The sequence below is a fragment of the Anabrus simplex genome, chromosome 1 (assembly GCF_040414725.1).
Source record: "Anabrus simplex isolate iqAnaSimp1 chromosome 1, ASM4041472v1, whole genome shotgun sequence".
In the NCBI taxonomy this organism is placed as follows: domain Eukaryota; kingdom Metazoa; phylum Arthropoda; class Insecta; order Orthoptera; family Tettigoniidae; genus Anabrus; species Anabrus simplex.
The window spans coordinates 1,363,708,957-1,363,726,954 of NC_090265.1; the positions used below are offsets into that span (position 1 = coordinate 1,363,708,957).

The 17,998-nt window shown below is 38.5% G+C and overlaps 1 protein-coding gene across 1 annotated transcript in view; it reads left to right on the top strand.

The window, feature by feature from the left end:
• The window catches only part of LOC136859064 (uncharacterized), a 792,234-nt gene that overhangs the window by 234,182 nt on the left and 540,054 nt on the right, over window positions 1-17,998 (top strand). Inside the window, exon 23 of the mRNA XM_068225768.1 lies at window positions 11,026-11,107. Coding sequence (XP_068081869.1) covers window positions 11,026-11,107 — 82 coding nt within the window. The remainder of the gene's footprint in view (window positions 1-11,025; window positions 11,108-17,998) is intronic.

Consider the following 17,998-nt stretch of genomic DNA (forward strand, 5'->3'; position numbering starts at 1 on the left):
TACTGGTGCACAGTATGGAAGATTTAAATTGAGGATATTCTACCCTTCTACAAACACCTAGCACAATAAACTAACAGATGCCGCTGAAATAAGAACGAAGGTAATGCCTGGCATTCATGCCATATGAAACCGTGCCTTTACGTGCCCTGCAGATTTGTGGAGGGACACATGCAGTGAAGGCATTACCTTTGTATTGCCACTCATTATTTTTATCTTGAATGGACACTAAAAGCCTTGTCTCAGAGACAAAGTGGAGAAAATTTTAGCAAGGAAATCGAAGACAAGCTGATCGAACTGGGAATAGAGCCTGAACAATTACACTACACCCGTTTCGCCGACGATCGTGGATCGAGGTCCTTGAACCTTACTGTCATTACCTACTGTATGTGCCACGCATTATTTGAACACATTACTGAAGCACTCTTATTTATTAACTTTACATAGGAAATATCACACCACAATCATTGCTACAGAAAAGTACGTTTTATGAAGAAAACTGGTTACGTTAATTAGAAACAGCAACTGAGAGAAATTTTCCGCTGGATCTCTGTTGTCAGACAGAAGCAGCTCTCTTGTCCTGCACAGAGCCAATGACATTTTGCTGGTTCACAGTAGCCGCCTGTGATCAATTTTGTTCACGGATGGCAAGAATATTTAATTATATTAATTATATTTCATAGAAAGAAATCATTTAAATAATGAAATAATAACATTTAAGTTTGAAGCATTCGGAAAAAATGAAAATTTAATTTAATACGGTACAATAATTGAAATGTAAATGTATCTAAAACACTAAAAATAACAAGAGAATCCATAAAACAACGAATATAAATGGTTATTTAATTTTCTTGCTCTCATTCGTTATTCTTATATTAGGTCCATTTTTCTTTTCGAACCAAACACACAGTTTAATTTTGATTTTTTTCTGTATCATTGTTATTTTTAACTCCAAGACATAATGATCATTTAAGTTCGGTCTGTGTATAAGAACAAGTACACATATTATACTTATTTAAAATAATTGCATTGGCAAACAAAATACTACATAAGAAATTGAAGTAAATAAACAGAAAGAACATAATTTACTATTTGATTTCGTTCTGCGGACTTATAATTCATGTACTATTTATATTTTTATCAGAAGGTATAATTGGATTCGAAATCATACTGGATTATCAGCCAGTGAATGGCGTAAGATAATAAGAAAGACTGTTAATGTGTGTTTTGTGCGATATATTCTTGCCAGGTCCCAGATCGGAAACCTCTGTTGACAATGCAGCAGAGAGATAGAACCCCTTCCTCCTGTTTAGGGACCTTGCCGTCATGGAGAGACCCTGTGGAACGCCAAGCATAACAAAATTATGTACTAATAGAAAATCCACTTAGAAAGAAATGTTATAGTTTAGCCGATTAAGTATCCGGACTAGTCAATAACGATAGCAGTAGGATATTTGACACCATAGCCTACAAGGAATCGGACGGTTTATAACAGACCTCAGAGTTCGCTTCGAAATCTCCACAAGCCAGCCAGAAAACGTTTTTAGCGAAACGCAGCTCATATTTGAACCCACTAGGCCTATATCTTATAATAAATATAAATTTGGATTGATGGATGTACAATTGATAGGATTATGGTACGAGTTCGAGGGACTATTCCTCGATTCATAGTACATTTTTGGAAACATTTTAGACTTTCTAGAATTTATAACTATGTTTGCGAGTTTCAATTTCATTGTTTAGAAATCATTGTTATAATTATTTTACTCTGACGACGTTATAAGAACAATATAATCAACACAATTATTATTGTACGCCGAAATGATAAATTTCATTGTCTCGCTATGCTTTGTCCTTAGTGGCGATCTTCATCTGAGAGAAGTCTTCTGTAAATAAAATTAAAATTACATGTAATGTTGTTTACAAGAGTAAAATTGCCTTTTTTCAAATATTCAGTATTTGTAATAAGAAGGCATTGAACATAAGATATAAGGAATAAAAAGGCAAATGAGAACAAACCTGAATGTTACGGCATTCAAATGATTGCCAGTTCTTTCCTACGATTGTCATTCTCATGAGTATAGTTCGCCCGTCAACATGGTTTCAAGCGCTCCCCGCTCGAAGGAAACACGCGCGCGTCCTGAACCTTCGAACGAATATGAGCGAGTGAAAAACATGCATTGCAGTGTTCTAGTGTGTAACTCTGTATAAGACCATGAGTGGGTGATCCCGGCACCATTAACTGCGCTAAATAGTATACTTGCTCATAATTATCAAGATCGTGTTCCTGGTCATTTGTCTGGAATCTGCCCCGAAAACTTACCCATTGTTTGACACTGTCTTCAAAATATCTTCGGAAGTCTCGCGCTATGTTTGCCTAGCATATTTGATGGACGTAGTACCATCAACCTTTTCTTGTTCTATCTACCAAAGATTTCTTTACTACCCACCGCTCACAATACTTTTCTGAAACTGTGGCATTATCGACAGCGCTTTTATCATCAAATTCCATTAATTCACTAACTTGATGATCTGCTTCTAGAACTCTAGCCGCTTTATCTTCCAGGATCCTGAGCAATATAACATTTTCTTCGCGAGAAGCACTTCTTTCGGCGCGTCATAGTTATCGCATGTTTTCCTGATAACCTTTGAAACCTTTGAAACCTACATTATTTTGTACATCCTATCACGCTGAGGTCACCAAATGTCAATTATAATTGCTGATTTGAAGTTAAACTTCGTAAAAAAAACCTTTATTTCCACATGGGACAGTCACCATAGAATACATTCCAACGTATTTAAGAACAAACATACAGTACAACCGTAAGGGTTCAAAGGTGAAACATGTTGCTTTAATTCTCTGCACAGTTTATATACGTGACCTGGGATAGGATTTTCATTTGCTCTAACTACCATTATTAATTCGAGAGATTCTCACGCCTGGCATCTGTACTCGCCAGAGAATCCTTCTACATTGACGATTTGAGATATGAGCTATTCCTGCCATCAACAGAAGTATCCCGAGAAATGCAAGAAGGAGAGGAAATATTTTCTGAGTTTACGCTACAGATGCAATGAACAATAAAGAATTGATAAAAGCCAATTATGCATTGAGACACTCATCACTGTATCTGCACGAGAGTCATCTACCATCAACTGTGCATATGCAAACTTTGTGGTAACGACATGTCTCTAAAAAAATTATATGAAAGTGCTTAAGATTGAAGATTATGTACCCTACTCTACTAATGCAGATTGTGCGAAATTAAATTAAATTAAATTAATTCAAGGGATAGTATGCCAACTATTTACCCGGATTTTAGGATATTTATTAAAAGTATTGCACTTATGTCACAATTAAGACCAAGTGTGAGGCTAATAAAAGTAATAGTATAATCGAGGTATTACAAGTTTCCACTCGCCGACGAATTTTAGACAACTAACACGTAAAGAAATACACAATGGCACTATTTGGGTCAGATTGAATAAAATACTTAATCGAGAAACAAAGTTCATGATTTTGATCATTCCATATAATGGAGGCCACATTCATCAGCCCAAAATCAGACTCAATATTATAGGATGAAATTTGAGATGTATCTATAATCCCGTCCTGGTCACGGACAGCCAAGGTATACAGAAGAATAATACGGACAGCAATGGCTTACCCTAATAATAATGACATCATAATGTTCGATGTGTATTGTTTATTTGTTCGTCCATTTTATAACATTGTATAAATTATCTTAAAACGTTAATACATTGCACTTTATTTTGCTCAAAATATATTTAGAAACAAGAAACCTTCTACTACGGAATAACAATAGTTTTCTCAAACAAATTCACTTACTTTCAAAGCAGGCTATATCCGAATTGATCTTTATCTACTTTCCTGTCCGCAAATCATCTTAAATGTCAGGAATGTCTGACAACCCACAAATGAAAATGATTATATTTGCATATATACCAACTAAACATTTACATCTAGCAGTATACTATTGTGAATGCTTAAAACTCTGCAATGCTGACATTAATTTAAAATAGATACTCAATTCGTAGATATGAGTTTGTTAAATAGTAACAAAAATACCGTAGGCATTCATAAATGTTTCAGTTTGTAATCTGCCATCAATCAATCAATCAATCAATCAATCAATCAATCAATCAATCAATCAATCAATCAATCAATCAATCAATCAATCAATCAATCAATCAATCAATCAATCAATCAATCAATCAATACTGATCTGCATTTAGGGCAGTCGCCCAGGTGGCAGATTCCCTATCTGTTGCTTTCCTAGCCTTTTCCTAAATGATTTCAAAGAAATTGGAAATTTATTGAACATCTCCCTTGGTAAGTTATTCCAATCCCTAACTCCCCTTCCTATAAATGAATATTTGCCCCATTTTGTCCTCTTGAATTCCAACTTTATCTTCATATTGTGATCTTTCCTACTTTTATAAACGCCATTCAGACTTCTTCGTCTACTAATGTCATTCCACGCCATTTCTCCGCTGACAGCTCGGAACATACCACTTAGTCATGCAGCTCTTCTTCTTTCTCTCAATTCTTCCCAACCCAAACATTGCAACATTTTTGTAACGCTACTCTTTTGTCGGAAATCCCCCAGAACAAATCGAGCTGCTTTTCTTTGGATTTTTTCCAATTCTTGAATCAGGTAATCCTGGTGAGGGTCCCATACACTGGAACCATACTCTAGTAGGGGTCTTACCAGAGACTTATATGCACTCTCCTTTACATCCTTACTACAACCCCTAAACATCCTCATAACCATGTGCAGAGATCTGTACCCTTTATTTACAATCCCATTTATGTGATTACCCCAATGAAGATCTTTCCGTATATTAACACCCAGATACTTACAATGATCCCCAAAAGGAACTTTCACCCCATCAACGCAGTAATTAAAACTGAGAGGACTTTTCCTATTTGTGAAACTCACAACCTGACTTTTAACCCCGTTTATCAACATACCATTGCCTGCTGTCCATCTCACAACATTTTGGAGGTCACGTTGCAGTTGCTCACAATCTTGTAACTTATTTATCACTCTATAGAGAATAATATCATCCGCGAAAAGCCTTACCTCCGATTCCACTCCTTTACTCATATCATTTATATATATAAGAAAACATAAAGGTCCGATAATACTGCCTTGAGGAATTCCCCTCTTAATTTTTACAGGGTCAGATAAAGCTTCACCTGCTCTAATCCTCTGAGATCTATTTTCTAGAAATATAGCAACCCATTCAGTCACTCTTTTGTCTAGTCCAATTGCACTCATTTTTGCCAGTAGTCTCCCATGATCCACCCTGTCAAATGCTTTAGACAGGTCAATCGCGATACAGTCCATTTGACCTCCAGAATCCAAGATATCTGCTATATATTGCTGGAATCCTACAAGTTGAGGTTCAGTGGAATAACCTTTCCTAAAACCGAATTGCCTACTATCGAACCAGTTATTAATTTCACAAACATGTCTAATATAATCAGAAAGAATGCGTTCCCAAAGCTTACATACAATGCATGTCAAACTTACTGGCCTGTAATTTTCAGCTTTATGTCTATCACCCTTTTCCCTCCTGTCCACGCACAGAATGAAACAGGTGAGACGTGTAGCTCCTCAACGGAAATTTCCCTCAAGGTGATTAAAGCTTTCATTACCCCACGAGCCGTGTGGCCTTCACGTTCCTCATCAACCCGGGTTCTTATTTGCTCGATCGTATGCTCAGATTCACCTCAAGGTACGGAGCACGGTATGGAGTAGCCTAATGCGCAAAGCTGGTTGATTGAACAGAGAATAGTACGTGGTGTTTGTAATGGATAGATGTGGTGCTCTTGTATAAAATCAACGCAAAACGTTAATATTTGATCTTTATTTACATGAGACTGTGTGCTCAATTGCAGATACATTTCAATGGTAAACTATTATGTTAACTGCACGACGTGCAATGATAGCTACTCATCATCAACCGAAGTCGCAAAATAATACATAACTACTACAAAAGAAATGGAAATATAAATAAACAAGTAGCAGAGTGGCGAGGGTGCGAGGTGAAGGGACAGTGGGCAGGTAGGAGCGAGGCGAATTATTAGCGGGGAACATTGAATGTAAAGAATGTAATAGGGAATTTCCACGTGGGGAGAAGCTCAAGAACTTAAAAGACACCTCCACGAACATTCTGAGGAGAAGCTATGCAAGAACGAAATGTGCAGGGGTACGCTTTCACAAAGGAGGAATCTCAACCCTCCCTGGAGAAAAACTGTACAAGTGTCAAGAAGTTAATAATACGTTTTCACGAATTATTGGTCTCGAATGACATACGTATTTTCATTCACTCGGAGGTGAGGTTACACAAGTGAATAACATGCAGTAATACGTTCTCACGAAACAAACTGAGAAATAACCAATACAATAATGCTCTTCAGGACCTGCTCACCTGATGAGTTAAACTGAGCACTGTCCCTGCATTGCAGGAGGCCATAGCCCTTGGAGGATTTACAAGGATATTTTATTTATTTATTTATTTATTTATTTATTTATTTATTTATTTATTTATTTATTTATTTATTTATTTATTTATTTATTTATTTATTTATTTATTTAGTTGACAGTGGATGGCGAGAGCTTCAACACGATCTTTTACACATAAACCCACATTTTGTACATCACTGCTGTACAATGTTGAACCCATAATTCTACGATGAAAAATAATTCTAGATATTTATTTCAGCTACAAATAACTTTTTTGAGAGTAGCCATGTTTTTATTTCAAGAGCCTCGCTCTCTCGTGGGAACAGAACTCATCGTGCCAAGCGAGCCGCCAGCTCGTGAAATGCCGGGATACTTCGGTGGACCTCGAGTACTGAACAATTTATCAATTTCCGAAAATCCTTCATAACGAGAGACTTTGGCGACATGGTTAATCCTCGAATAAAGTACCTAAATTATAAATAAACCTTACATGAAGATAGAATCCCAAGGGTAAGTATAAATGCAGTTAAGCCTGGAAGAATGTTGGCGTCCTACTCGCGGATTTGCGACACGTGTCAAGGTCATTTTCTGAAGAAAGACCGCGAAATGACATGTCAGAAATAAATTCATTACGCCCGTTGCAAGTATTGTCGAATTAATATTTAATAATGATCAGGCGAATGTGTTATATTTCTGGTCGTCATGTGAAACTCTTCAGGGCAGTAAAATTCACGTCGAGAAACTGTGAAATGCGAAGTAATATCACATCACCATTGAATTATGGTTAGAGTATTTAAGGTTAATCCTAAAAACAAAAGGGAATTATCATTTTGGGCAAATCATGTGTTACAATTTTTTGAGATAGTGTTCAAACTGAGTAAAAGTTAGGAAGGTGATAACGATCATGTAGTCGTGGCGAATGCCTCAATTTCGAATATCGTATGAGTTCAGAAAATGTTTGTCGAAATAATAATAATAATAATAATAATAATAATAATAATAATAATAATAATAATAATAATAACAGGATACATTTTTCTATGTTAAACGTGTATTTAACAGATATGTTGAGTAGGATCTGCATTCGTCTCGAAATCCAGTGAAGTCTGATAAAGTTATGTTTATTCGTGGCGAGGTAACTTTTGTGACACCGTGTATGTCGGTGATATAGGATATCACGGTGTGTTATTGTATTCTTGAGGTACGAAAGTTGTAGTAAAAATAAATGAATAGATCCTGATAAAATTGTTCGTCACGGGAGTATTGAGGTTTGTAAAGTTTGAAACAGGAAGAAATGGATTGTGCCGGCATGATATGTTGAGATAATAGTTGTGTAGATGTTGAAGGCATATGAAGCCTGTATTCCATGTGTGATGCCGCCGTGATAGGCGATGAAGATGAATTTTTGATACAGGCTATATTTGTTGATGGCGAAGAATTTTTGAGACAGGTTGTATATTAAATGTGACATTTCTGAGGCGGGCTGTAGTGATATTCCGCTAACAATCCGGAACAGCTGACCGGGTGAAGTTTGGTTCGAAGTGAGTGCTTTGTTACGCACATTATGATTTCAAGTTAAGATCTCCCAGTGAAAAACAATGTCTGTAGAAGGTTGTAGCTTGGCAGTTAAGTCCAAGAGATGATTTAGGTAAAGTCAGCATAGTGAATATTATAGTATGCGACCTCAAGGATACAAGAGCATTCTGAATACACGGTTGGTGTTATTTGATTGTTATAACAAATTTTCTTTCAGTAAATTTCATATATTACGAGACGATAAATTATCATTAATTCGGAAACATTGTGGGATGATATTGGACGTTATTAAAGCGATAGTTTGGCTATGTAGATTAATTGAATTTCGCTTCACTGGATAGTTTATGGATATGAATGTTTGGAGTAGTGAGATGGTAGGCGATTTTGGGCCTCACCCTAGAATTTCAGTATGGATTTTTGCGGTGGTGATGATTACTGTTTTGGCTATATTCACGTAATGTTAGACGTGTGCTGAAATTCATTATTATGTTTTCAAACTTCATTGCGTATGTCGAGATCGTGTTTGAGTTGTGGATTGCTTGCCACGCGTTATTTATTTTCAATTTCACGTTTTATTGACAAGATAGGGACTTAGTTGCATTTTCCGACTTGCGTACATTCTGTGGCAAGATTCGTTTTATTGTGTGCTATAGTTTCGACAAGGTTTCCAGCTAAATATCAAAGAGTGTGCTTGAAGTTACGATTTTGACTGACATTCTAGAGGATGCGTAGACGACCCAGTTTCCGCTCGACGATAAATTTAGGACGTCACACCTTATCATAGGAGTATACTGATGATAATACTTCCCAGTTTACGCTCAACGATAGGTTTAAGAAGGTGTGTGTGTGTGTGTGTGTGTGTGTGTACATAGATGTATGTGTTAGGGTGTGTAGACACTAGGTAGGCCCGACGATAGGTTTAGGGTATCGTCTTTATATATTCGAATCTTAGGTTAGGTGTTTTTGCGAAGTGACTTGAACGATGGTAGTGTCTGCAGTAGTGTATGCAATGCGAAGAGTGTTAGTAAAGTAATATTGAGGCCATGTTCCGGCACAACCCTTACCAGCTGGAAGGTGTTTACATAAGATTATGGAACCACTAGTTTCATGAACGTGAGGGTTGCCCAACATTGGATACTGAGCTAACGGTAATTGAGTATTTACTGCTGTTTGCCACGCGCGTTTGAGTTCATTGAACTTTGGCATTTGTATTTATTTACCGACTTAATTGTTTTGTCGTTCAGACGTCCGATTGCTTTGTTAGTGTGCGGGTTGACACTTCGCTTATTTATGTGAGACTTGAGTTACGAATGCGGGTTCGATTCGTCAGCTGGGAAATGATTTTATTTTCAATTTTTCGTTCTTTCATTTTTATCATGGTCGATCAATAACTTTGTAGTTAGTTTGTTGGGATAAACAATAAGTAGATGGATCTGTAATGGTAGGCATCAGTTGTAAAGAAAAGAATTCCCTAGACTGTTTGGGTATTTTTGATTTCATTTTATCATGTAGACTTGTAATTTTGTTAAACTTAACGTAACCGTTAATAACTTGAAAGTTGGTTTTTTAATAATATTTTTCAAGTGATTTACCACTTTTTCTTTAACTTCAGTGTTTAGCATTTCTTCTAAATGCATGATGAATAAGTGTTTCCTGCATTTCGCAGTTTTGTTCCTTCAGAACGACGTAACGTAAGATCCTCTCGGATCGAGTTGTTGTTGGTTCCTTCTGAACAGCTGTTTGGGTGATGCACGTTTCAGCATCGGGATTATTTTTTAACTTAAGGGGTCACGAGATGACAATACATGGTGGAATTTTATTTTTAATTATGACTGCTGCTGTTAACTTGTAGTGAACACTATGCTTTTCAGTAGTATTTCGCAAGCTATCCATAGCAACTGATAGTAAATTTGGTTCGATTAAGGGTCCATTCGGCGGGTGTTCCCATATCCGACAGGGTATTTGACTGGTAGATAACCTTAATTAAATGTAAATCTGGAACTCTACTTGTTGAAGGTCAGATTTTCCACGGATCGTGTGGATTAATTCTCAGTTAGCGTTTGGATCAATAGGTGCCCGATTTTTCAGGGTTTCTTTTCATTTTTCTAGTTTTCGCTGTCCACTAATCTGTGATATTTATACTTTTCTCCGAAGAAAGTTCTTCGACAAATGTAACCAATAAAATTCATGCAATGCAATGTGAATGCGTTTGAAGCATTAAATAATTATTTTTTTATGAATGATTTTATAAAAATAATTTTTTGCATTTAATTAGTTCAATAAAAGTTAGTAAGCACATATTTGGTATTCATTTCAAGTAGTTAGGCTCTCTTCTGAGCCCCATCATTTGGTTAAGATCGTGACCGAAATATTCCCGCTACGACCCCAAAATTTAAGAGTTCGATATTGCTCTACTGCAGCAGCTGTGACCGACCAACGATGGAATGGTAAGTTGAAGGGTTCAATATATCACTTCTAAAGAATGTAGCTAAATTGTGATATGATTTCATTTGATTCTGAATTATTCATTTATCCATTGTTTCGTTGAATTTTCTTCTTCTTCTTCCACCGATTTTCCGACATACGTGGGGTCACGGGTGTGAGCTGTGTCGCACATGTGGATTTGGCCCTTTGTACGGCCGGATGCCCTTCCTGACGCCAACCCTATATGGAGGTATTTACTATTGCGTGTTTCTGTAATTGTGTTGGGACAAACACAAACACCCAGTCCCCGGGTCAGAAGAATTAATCACACGCGATTTAAATCCCCGACCCGGCCTAGAATCGAACCCGCGACCCTCTCACCCGAAGGCCTCAACGCTGACCATTCAGCTAATGAGTCGGACCCATTGTTTCGTTGAATATTGAGGTAAATACAGTATACGGTGAAGACTTCTTTTAATTGACTTCGCCGATTGAGAGCCCAACACTTCCAATGAAGAAACTTTATCTGAAACTTATGAAGAATCTTGACAGAGTGGCATTTTGTTAACAGGTGGTTCCATCTTGAAGATGCTGACCTACGCTCTCACACCAACAACCTTCTTCAAGGGTCTCCATAACTATCTACAGAACAGGTGAGTTATGGTAATGCAAGTCCATTTAGTTCTGGCTGGCTCTCCAACCACCGGAAATAGGCAATAAGGAATGTCTCTTCTAGCAATTAGTTCAACTTAAGAAGATCTGTTTCACTCTACATACAGTTAAAATTGTCTCCAGTCTAAGGTAGATAGATCAGAGGAAGGAGTTACGTCATCAACCAGTGGTGTAGTAGTAGGGGAGACTCGTCTTACTTTGCAATATTAAGGCAATATTGGAGGAATGACGCACTTTTGAGTATGATTATTGAAATACTTGTTCTGTTGCTTATACTGTACTTACTTAATACTTGAAACAGAGGTATATTGGTATATTCAACATTATCAATTAATTCAATTGGTTGTGATTGTAGTACTTCGCCCAAAATCCTCAGCAGTTAGGTAATTTTAGTATCAACAATTCCGTAGTAGTCCATGAATTCATAGCCAATAACAGCGAAAAAAATACCATACTTGCCGGGCTGAGTGGCGCTGGCCTTCTGATACCAACTTGGCATGTTCGATCCTGGCTCAGTCCGGTGGTATTTCAAGGTGCTCAAATACGTCAGCCTCGTGTTGCTAGATTTGCTGGCATGTAAAAGAATTCCTGCATGACTAAATTCCGGCACCGCGGCGTATCTGGAAACCGTAAAAACAGTTAGTGGGACGTAAAGACAATAACATTATTATTATTAACACCACACTTGAAAAAGTAATAAATATTGTAGAAGTGCACACCTTAAAGAAGCCGTTGGAACGGAAAAGATTTCGGGGGATATACTAAAGACAATGGGGTGGGATATAGTACCATATATAAAGTACTTATTTGATTATTGTTTGCAAGAAGGGGCTATACGAAATGAATGGAGAGTTTCTATTGTAGCTCCTGTGTGTAAAAGAAAGGGTGATAAACATAAAGTTGAAAATTTTAGGCCAGTCAGTTTGATATGCACTCTATGCAAGTTTTGGGAAAGCATTCTTTCTGATTATGTTACACGTGTTTGCGAAATAAATAACTGGTTCGATTGAAGGCGGTTCGGGTTTAAGGAAGGTTATTCCACGGAAGCTCAACGTGTAGGGTTCCAGGAAGATATAGCAGATATCTTGGGTTCAGGAGGTGAAATGGACTGTATGGCGATTGACCTAACTAAGGCATTTGATAGTGAAGATCGTGGGTGACTACTGGCAAACGTGAGGACTATTGGACTAGACAAAAGAGTGACTGAATGGGTTGCTATATTTCTATAAAATAGAACTCTGAGAATTAGAGTAGGCGAAGCTTTAACTGACTCTGTACCGAGCTCGATAGCTGCAGTCGCTTAAGTGCGGTCAGTATCCAGTATTCGGGAGATAGTAGGTTCGAATCCCACTGTCGGCAGCCCTGAAAATGGTTTTCCGTGGTTTCCCATTTTCACACCAGGCAAATGCTGGGGTTGTACCTTAATTAAGGCCACGGCCGCTTCCTTTTCACTCCTACCCCTTTCCTGTCCCATCGTCGCCATAAGACCTATCCGTGTCGGTGCGACGTAAAGTAAGTAGCAAAAAAAATAAAAATAAAAATAAAAACTGACTCTGTAATAATCAAGAGGGGAACTTCTCAAGACAGAATTATTGAACATTTCTGTTTTCTTATACATATATGTATAAATGATGTGAGTAAAGAAGTGGAATCAGAGGTAAGGCTTTTTGCGGATGATGTTATTCTGTACAGAGTAATAAATAAGTTACATAATTGTGAGAAACTGCAAAATGACCTCGATAACATTGTGAGATGGACTCTAGGCAACGGTATGATGATAAACGGGGTTAAAAGTCAGGTTGAGAGTTTCACAAGTAGGAAAAGTCCTCTCAGTTTTAATTGCTGCGTTTATAGGGCGAAAGTTCCATATGGGGAATATAAGGAACGTTCTTCATTGGCGTAATCACATAAGCGGGATTGTACATAAAGGGTACAGATCTTTGCACGTGGTTTTGAGGGTATTTAGGAATTGTAGTAAGGATGTAACGGAGAGGGCATTTAAGTGTCTTGTAAGACCCCAACTAGAGTATGGTTCCAGTGTATGGGACCCTCACCAGGATTACTTGATTCGAGTAATGGGAGGAATCCAAAGAAAAACAGCTCGATTTGTTCTGGGCAATTTCCGACAAAAGAGTAGCGTTACAAACATTTTGCAAAGTTTGGGCTAGTAAGTCTTTGAAGAAAGGAGACGAGCTGCTCGACTAAGTGGTATGTTCCGAGGTACCAGTGGAGAGATAGCGTGAAATGACATCAGTAGACGAGTAACTTTGAGTGGTGTCTTTAAAAGTAGGAAATATCACTATATGAAGATAAAGATGGAATCCAAGAAGAGAAATTGGGACAAATATTCGCTTATAAGAAGGGAGTTTGAGACTGGAATAACGTACCAAGGGAGATATGCAATAAATTTCCAATTTCTTTGCAATAATTTGAAGAAAAGCTAGGAAAACAACCGATAGGGAATCTGCCACCTGGGCGACTGCACTCAATGCAGATCAGCAGTGACTGAGTGATAATTAGGTCAGCCAAATTTCTCCCTTTTATTCTCGGCCTACACACACTAATCATGGCTCATCTTGACCTAGCATTCTATAGTCCCCGTTTCGAATTCTGCACACGGTTAGGGTTAGCCTGGCACTCTCTTTGGATGACCCTTACTACATTTAACGATTAAGGGAACCTCTCTGCGCTTGTCTTGCCAGCTGCAATACATGCACTAACACAACTCATCCACATCCTAACTCTTCGGTTTGTTCTACTTCCTATATCCCACACTCCCTCGACAAGACTCGCGAGGCGCTCCGACCTCCATCTAATATGAAATAACCTGATGACACGAACTCCTGTGTGTCGGACTGACACAATTATATCTACACTAGCAAATGTACCCGAGCTTCGTTACGGTACTCTATATTGTATACGGATATCGAAGTAAATTACTGCACATGAAGTGATTAAGATTTTTGAATTGGATGTGTCTTGGCTTTATCCGAGAAACAGCATTGGGAAATCCACAGACGTTGTTTCCAATGTAAGTCTGATTTGCGGAATTGCGATGATAACGGCAAGTCCACTTGTCTACTGCAATTGACAAAGAAGTTGGTACTTTTCATTTAACGGCAGGCCCCATTCCCTAGTACGCGGCTAAAATCGATTTGGGGAGGTTTCATTACAATGGCAGACCCCATTTCCTACTTTCAGATATATTACAGTTGAGGAACTTTTATTATATTTGCAAGGAACTTCCCTACTGCCAGTCAAAAGTGAGTTGCTTTCTTATCATTATAATGACAGACGCACTTTCTAATGCCAGTCAGCATCCTGCCAGTCACACCGAGTTGGTGAGTTCCCATTAAAATAGCAGGCCATTATGCCTAACGTCAGTCACATTTTAGATGGGTAAATTTGTTTATAATGGAAGACACCCTTGCCTACTGACAAACAGGATCGGGTAAAAGAGTTTTGAAAAATTGCACGGTCCCTTGTCTTTTGCTAGTCGAATCGAGAAAGGAATTATGAATTAAAATAATGCACATGAGGTGGAGGACGACCCCATTCTTACTGCCTGTCAAAGTCGATGTGGGGAGGACTGATTACATTGCAGACGCCCTCCTTATGGCAGTCACCATCGATTTGCAAATGGAAGACAAACCCTTTCTAGATCGCTACAAATCGACGTCATGAAAGAATATAGTCGTCATACGGAAGTATATGGATGTTTACCTTCATTTACAGAATAACTGCTGCTAAACGGTAAATCAAATCGAAAAACGGATTGAACAATAAGACGCACTTTCTGGCCACATTTAGCGACCTAAATGGGTTGGTCCTATGATATGATCAAGTATCTCATCAATTCAAAGGTGAGATTGTTTGAGAAAAGTTGAATGGGGTGAAATTGGTGTAAGCTTTTCACATATAGAATTATTTTCAGATATATGGCAGCTGAAAACATAGAATTTGGCCCAAATACGGCTACTGGATATTCGTGTAGGATTTGATGATCCTGTCTTTCTTATAAGTGTGTCAAACAATGAAAAATACTTTTAAAAATCAGCAAATTCACGAACAATCCAGAAATACAGTCAAATCTAACGTATAAGGGACAGAGATATGACAAAATGTCATAGGACCAAAGTTGTAGATCACTCCGAATTGAAGCGAGATTGTGCCATCCGTTTTGTGATACGACTTACCGTTTAGCCAACAAATAGCTCAAAAGGAATGTCTGCATAGTCATTAAAATTTCCTCCATATTTCGATATCTTTGGGGGTAAAGAGTGAAAAATTTGAACATCTTGGAATTTTTCCGTCGGTTAGGGACCAAAAGCTATAATTTCACCAAATTTCTATTTTCTACCTCGTCTGGCAGGTTGAGCCGCCATCTTGATTTGGGGGACGGGGGATAAATATTAGGGAATTCCTGAAAATTTTTAAGGCCACGAAACCTATAGGTTGTCGTTTTGGATAAATTGTACGACTGCGTTCTTATGCTGAGCCCGAAATTTGAGCCCCCCCCAGCGTGCCCCCTTCAGGGAATTTTGAGAATTTTCGATTTTTCTAGGGATCCTAGGATCATCAGCTTCTCCCGTACCGTTTCAATTTTCTGAGATTTCTGGAAGTGCCTCATTAATTCACGTCTTTTTTCATTTTTAAATATTTATATATACATCGCTCCAGACCGACTTGCTTTTATATAATATAGATGACGGATAAGCATGAGCACGTTGAAAAGTGCAGACTTCCACTTCGAGATTCATAACGCCTAAACGGTGCATGATATTAACAAACGGTTTGCGCCATCAGACGCCTTATTTATCACTCTATAAGTTTGTTTCTAAACCATTTCCCTGTATCTCACATATATAGGGGGTAAATTGAGTTCAAATATTTGAATAGGGTGAAATTTGGGTACATGTTTATCGTTTAACATAACATTTTGCCTACTTACGTATCAGCTAGAATCATGAAATTTGGTCCACATATGGCCCTTGATTGTGCCAATGTGCACACCCAACTGGATGATCCTATCATTCCCATAAGTGTGTCAAAAATTAAAAATACTTTTAAAAATCAGCAAATTTACGAACAATCCGGAAATACGGCCAAATCTAACGTATAAGGGAGAGAGATACGACAAAATGTCATAGGACCAAAGTTGTGGATCACCCCCAATTGAAGCGAGATTGTGCCATCCGTTTTGTGATACGACTTACCGTTTAGCCAACAAATAGCTCAAAAGGAATGTCTGCATAGTCATTAAAATTTCCTCCATATTTCGATATCTTTGGGGGTAAAAAGTGATAAATTTGAACATCTTGGAATTTTTCCGTCGGTTAGGGATCAAAAGCTATAATATCACCAAATTTTAATCTTCTATCTCGTCTGGCAGGTTGTGCCGCCATCTTGATTTGGGGGATGGTGGATAAAAATTAGGAAATTCCTGAAAATTTTTAAGCCCACGAAACCTATAGGTTGTCGTTTTGGATAAATTATACGACTGCGTTCTTATGCTGAGCCAAAAATTTGAGGGCCCCCAGCGTGCCCCCTTCAGGAAATTTAGAGAATTTTCGATTTTTCTAGGGATCCTGAGGTCATCAGCTTCCCCCGTACCAAGTTTCAAATTTCTGATATTTCTGGAAGTGCCTCATTAATTCACGTCTTTTTCCATTTTTAAATATTTATATATACATCGCTCCAGACCGACTTGCTTTTATATATATAGATTACACGAATAAAATAACACTAAAGTATCAAGTTAGCGCCATATCCATTATATTAAACAAAGATAAAATGCAGGCTGAGGCATTCGTTCAGCCCCCCCAATAAAATGAATGAATGAATGAATGAATATGCCTGTCGGGCTTAACTTCTACGTCGACACAGAACGACCCTGGTTTGAATGTGTTATTCTCAATAAATGCCTAAAATTCAGTTCAACTTATCTGAATACTCTGTCTGCCTTTGCGCCTCATCTAGGCTGCTGCTGCCGCGTTAGCACACCATCGTGCTACAGTTGACTGGGCTGAAGTCTCCTTGTTCAGTCCCTCGTTGTCCACTGACTGCTGCCTACTGCTTCTGGGTTCTACGGGTCAGTTCTACGGCATTTATTGCCGGGACGTGTCCGAGGACTTCGGCTCGCCAGCTGCAGGTCTTTTGATTTGACACCCGTAGGCGACTGCGCGTCGTGATGATGATGGAGTCTCCGTGCCAGGGGAATCAACCAATTATGGATAAAATTCCCGACCCTGGCGGGAATCGAGCCCGGTACCCCTGTGACCAAAGGCCAGCACGCTAACCATTTAGCCATGGAGCCAGACAGTATTTAAATGATTCCAGGCCTGTGTCTGTCGTATTCCTCTCCGCTCTATTGGCAGTAGGTGATTCCCCTGACTAAATCTGATAGCCCCGTCACGCTCCCACAAACATCGTCCCACGAGGTTTACAAGGTTACCTAGCCCTGCCGCATCCTTCATTCATACCTCGGCGCTAGCCTTAAATGAATGATCGGCGTTAAATAATATCATTTGGACCATGATGTGATACTGCTCAATAATAACCCAACACATTCATTCCGTCTACATCTAACTTCAGGGGCAAGATCCTGATGAACTACAGAAAGCACTGTGTTTCAGAGCCTACTCTTCAGCAACACCCGATGACCTCTCTCATGGTATCCAAGAGGCTGTGGACCAAGACTGTACACTACCACGAGGAATTAAAGTGAAAGCCATATTGGACTCATGGACATTACAAGCGGGCTACCCTGTGGTCACAGTGACTAGGTCCTACAGCACTAACACGGCTGCACTGACTCAGGTGAGATACCGTAGGCGAGAGCTGCAGAATGTAACTATAGGGAATTTGGAGCT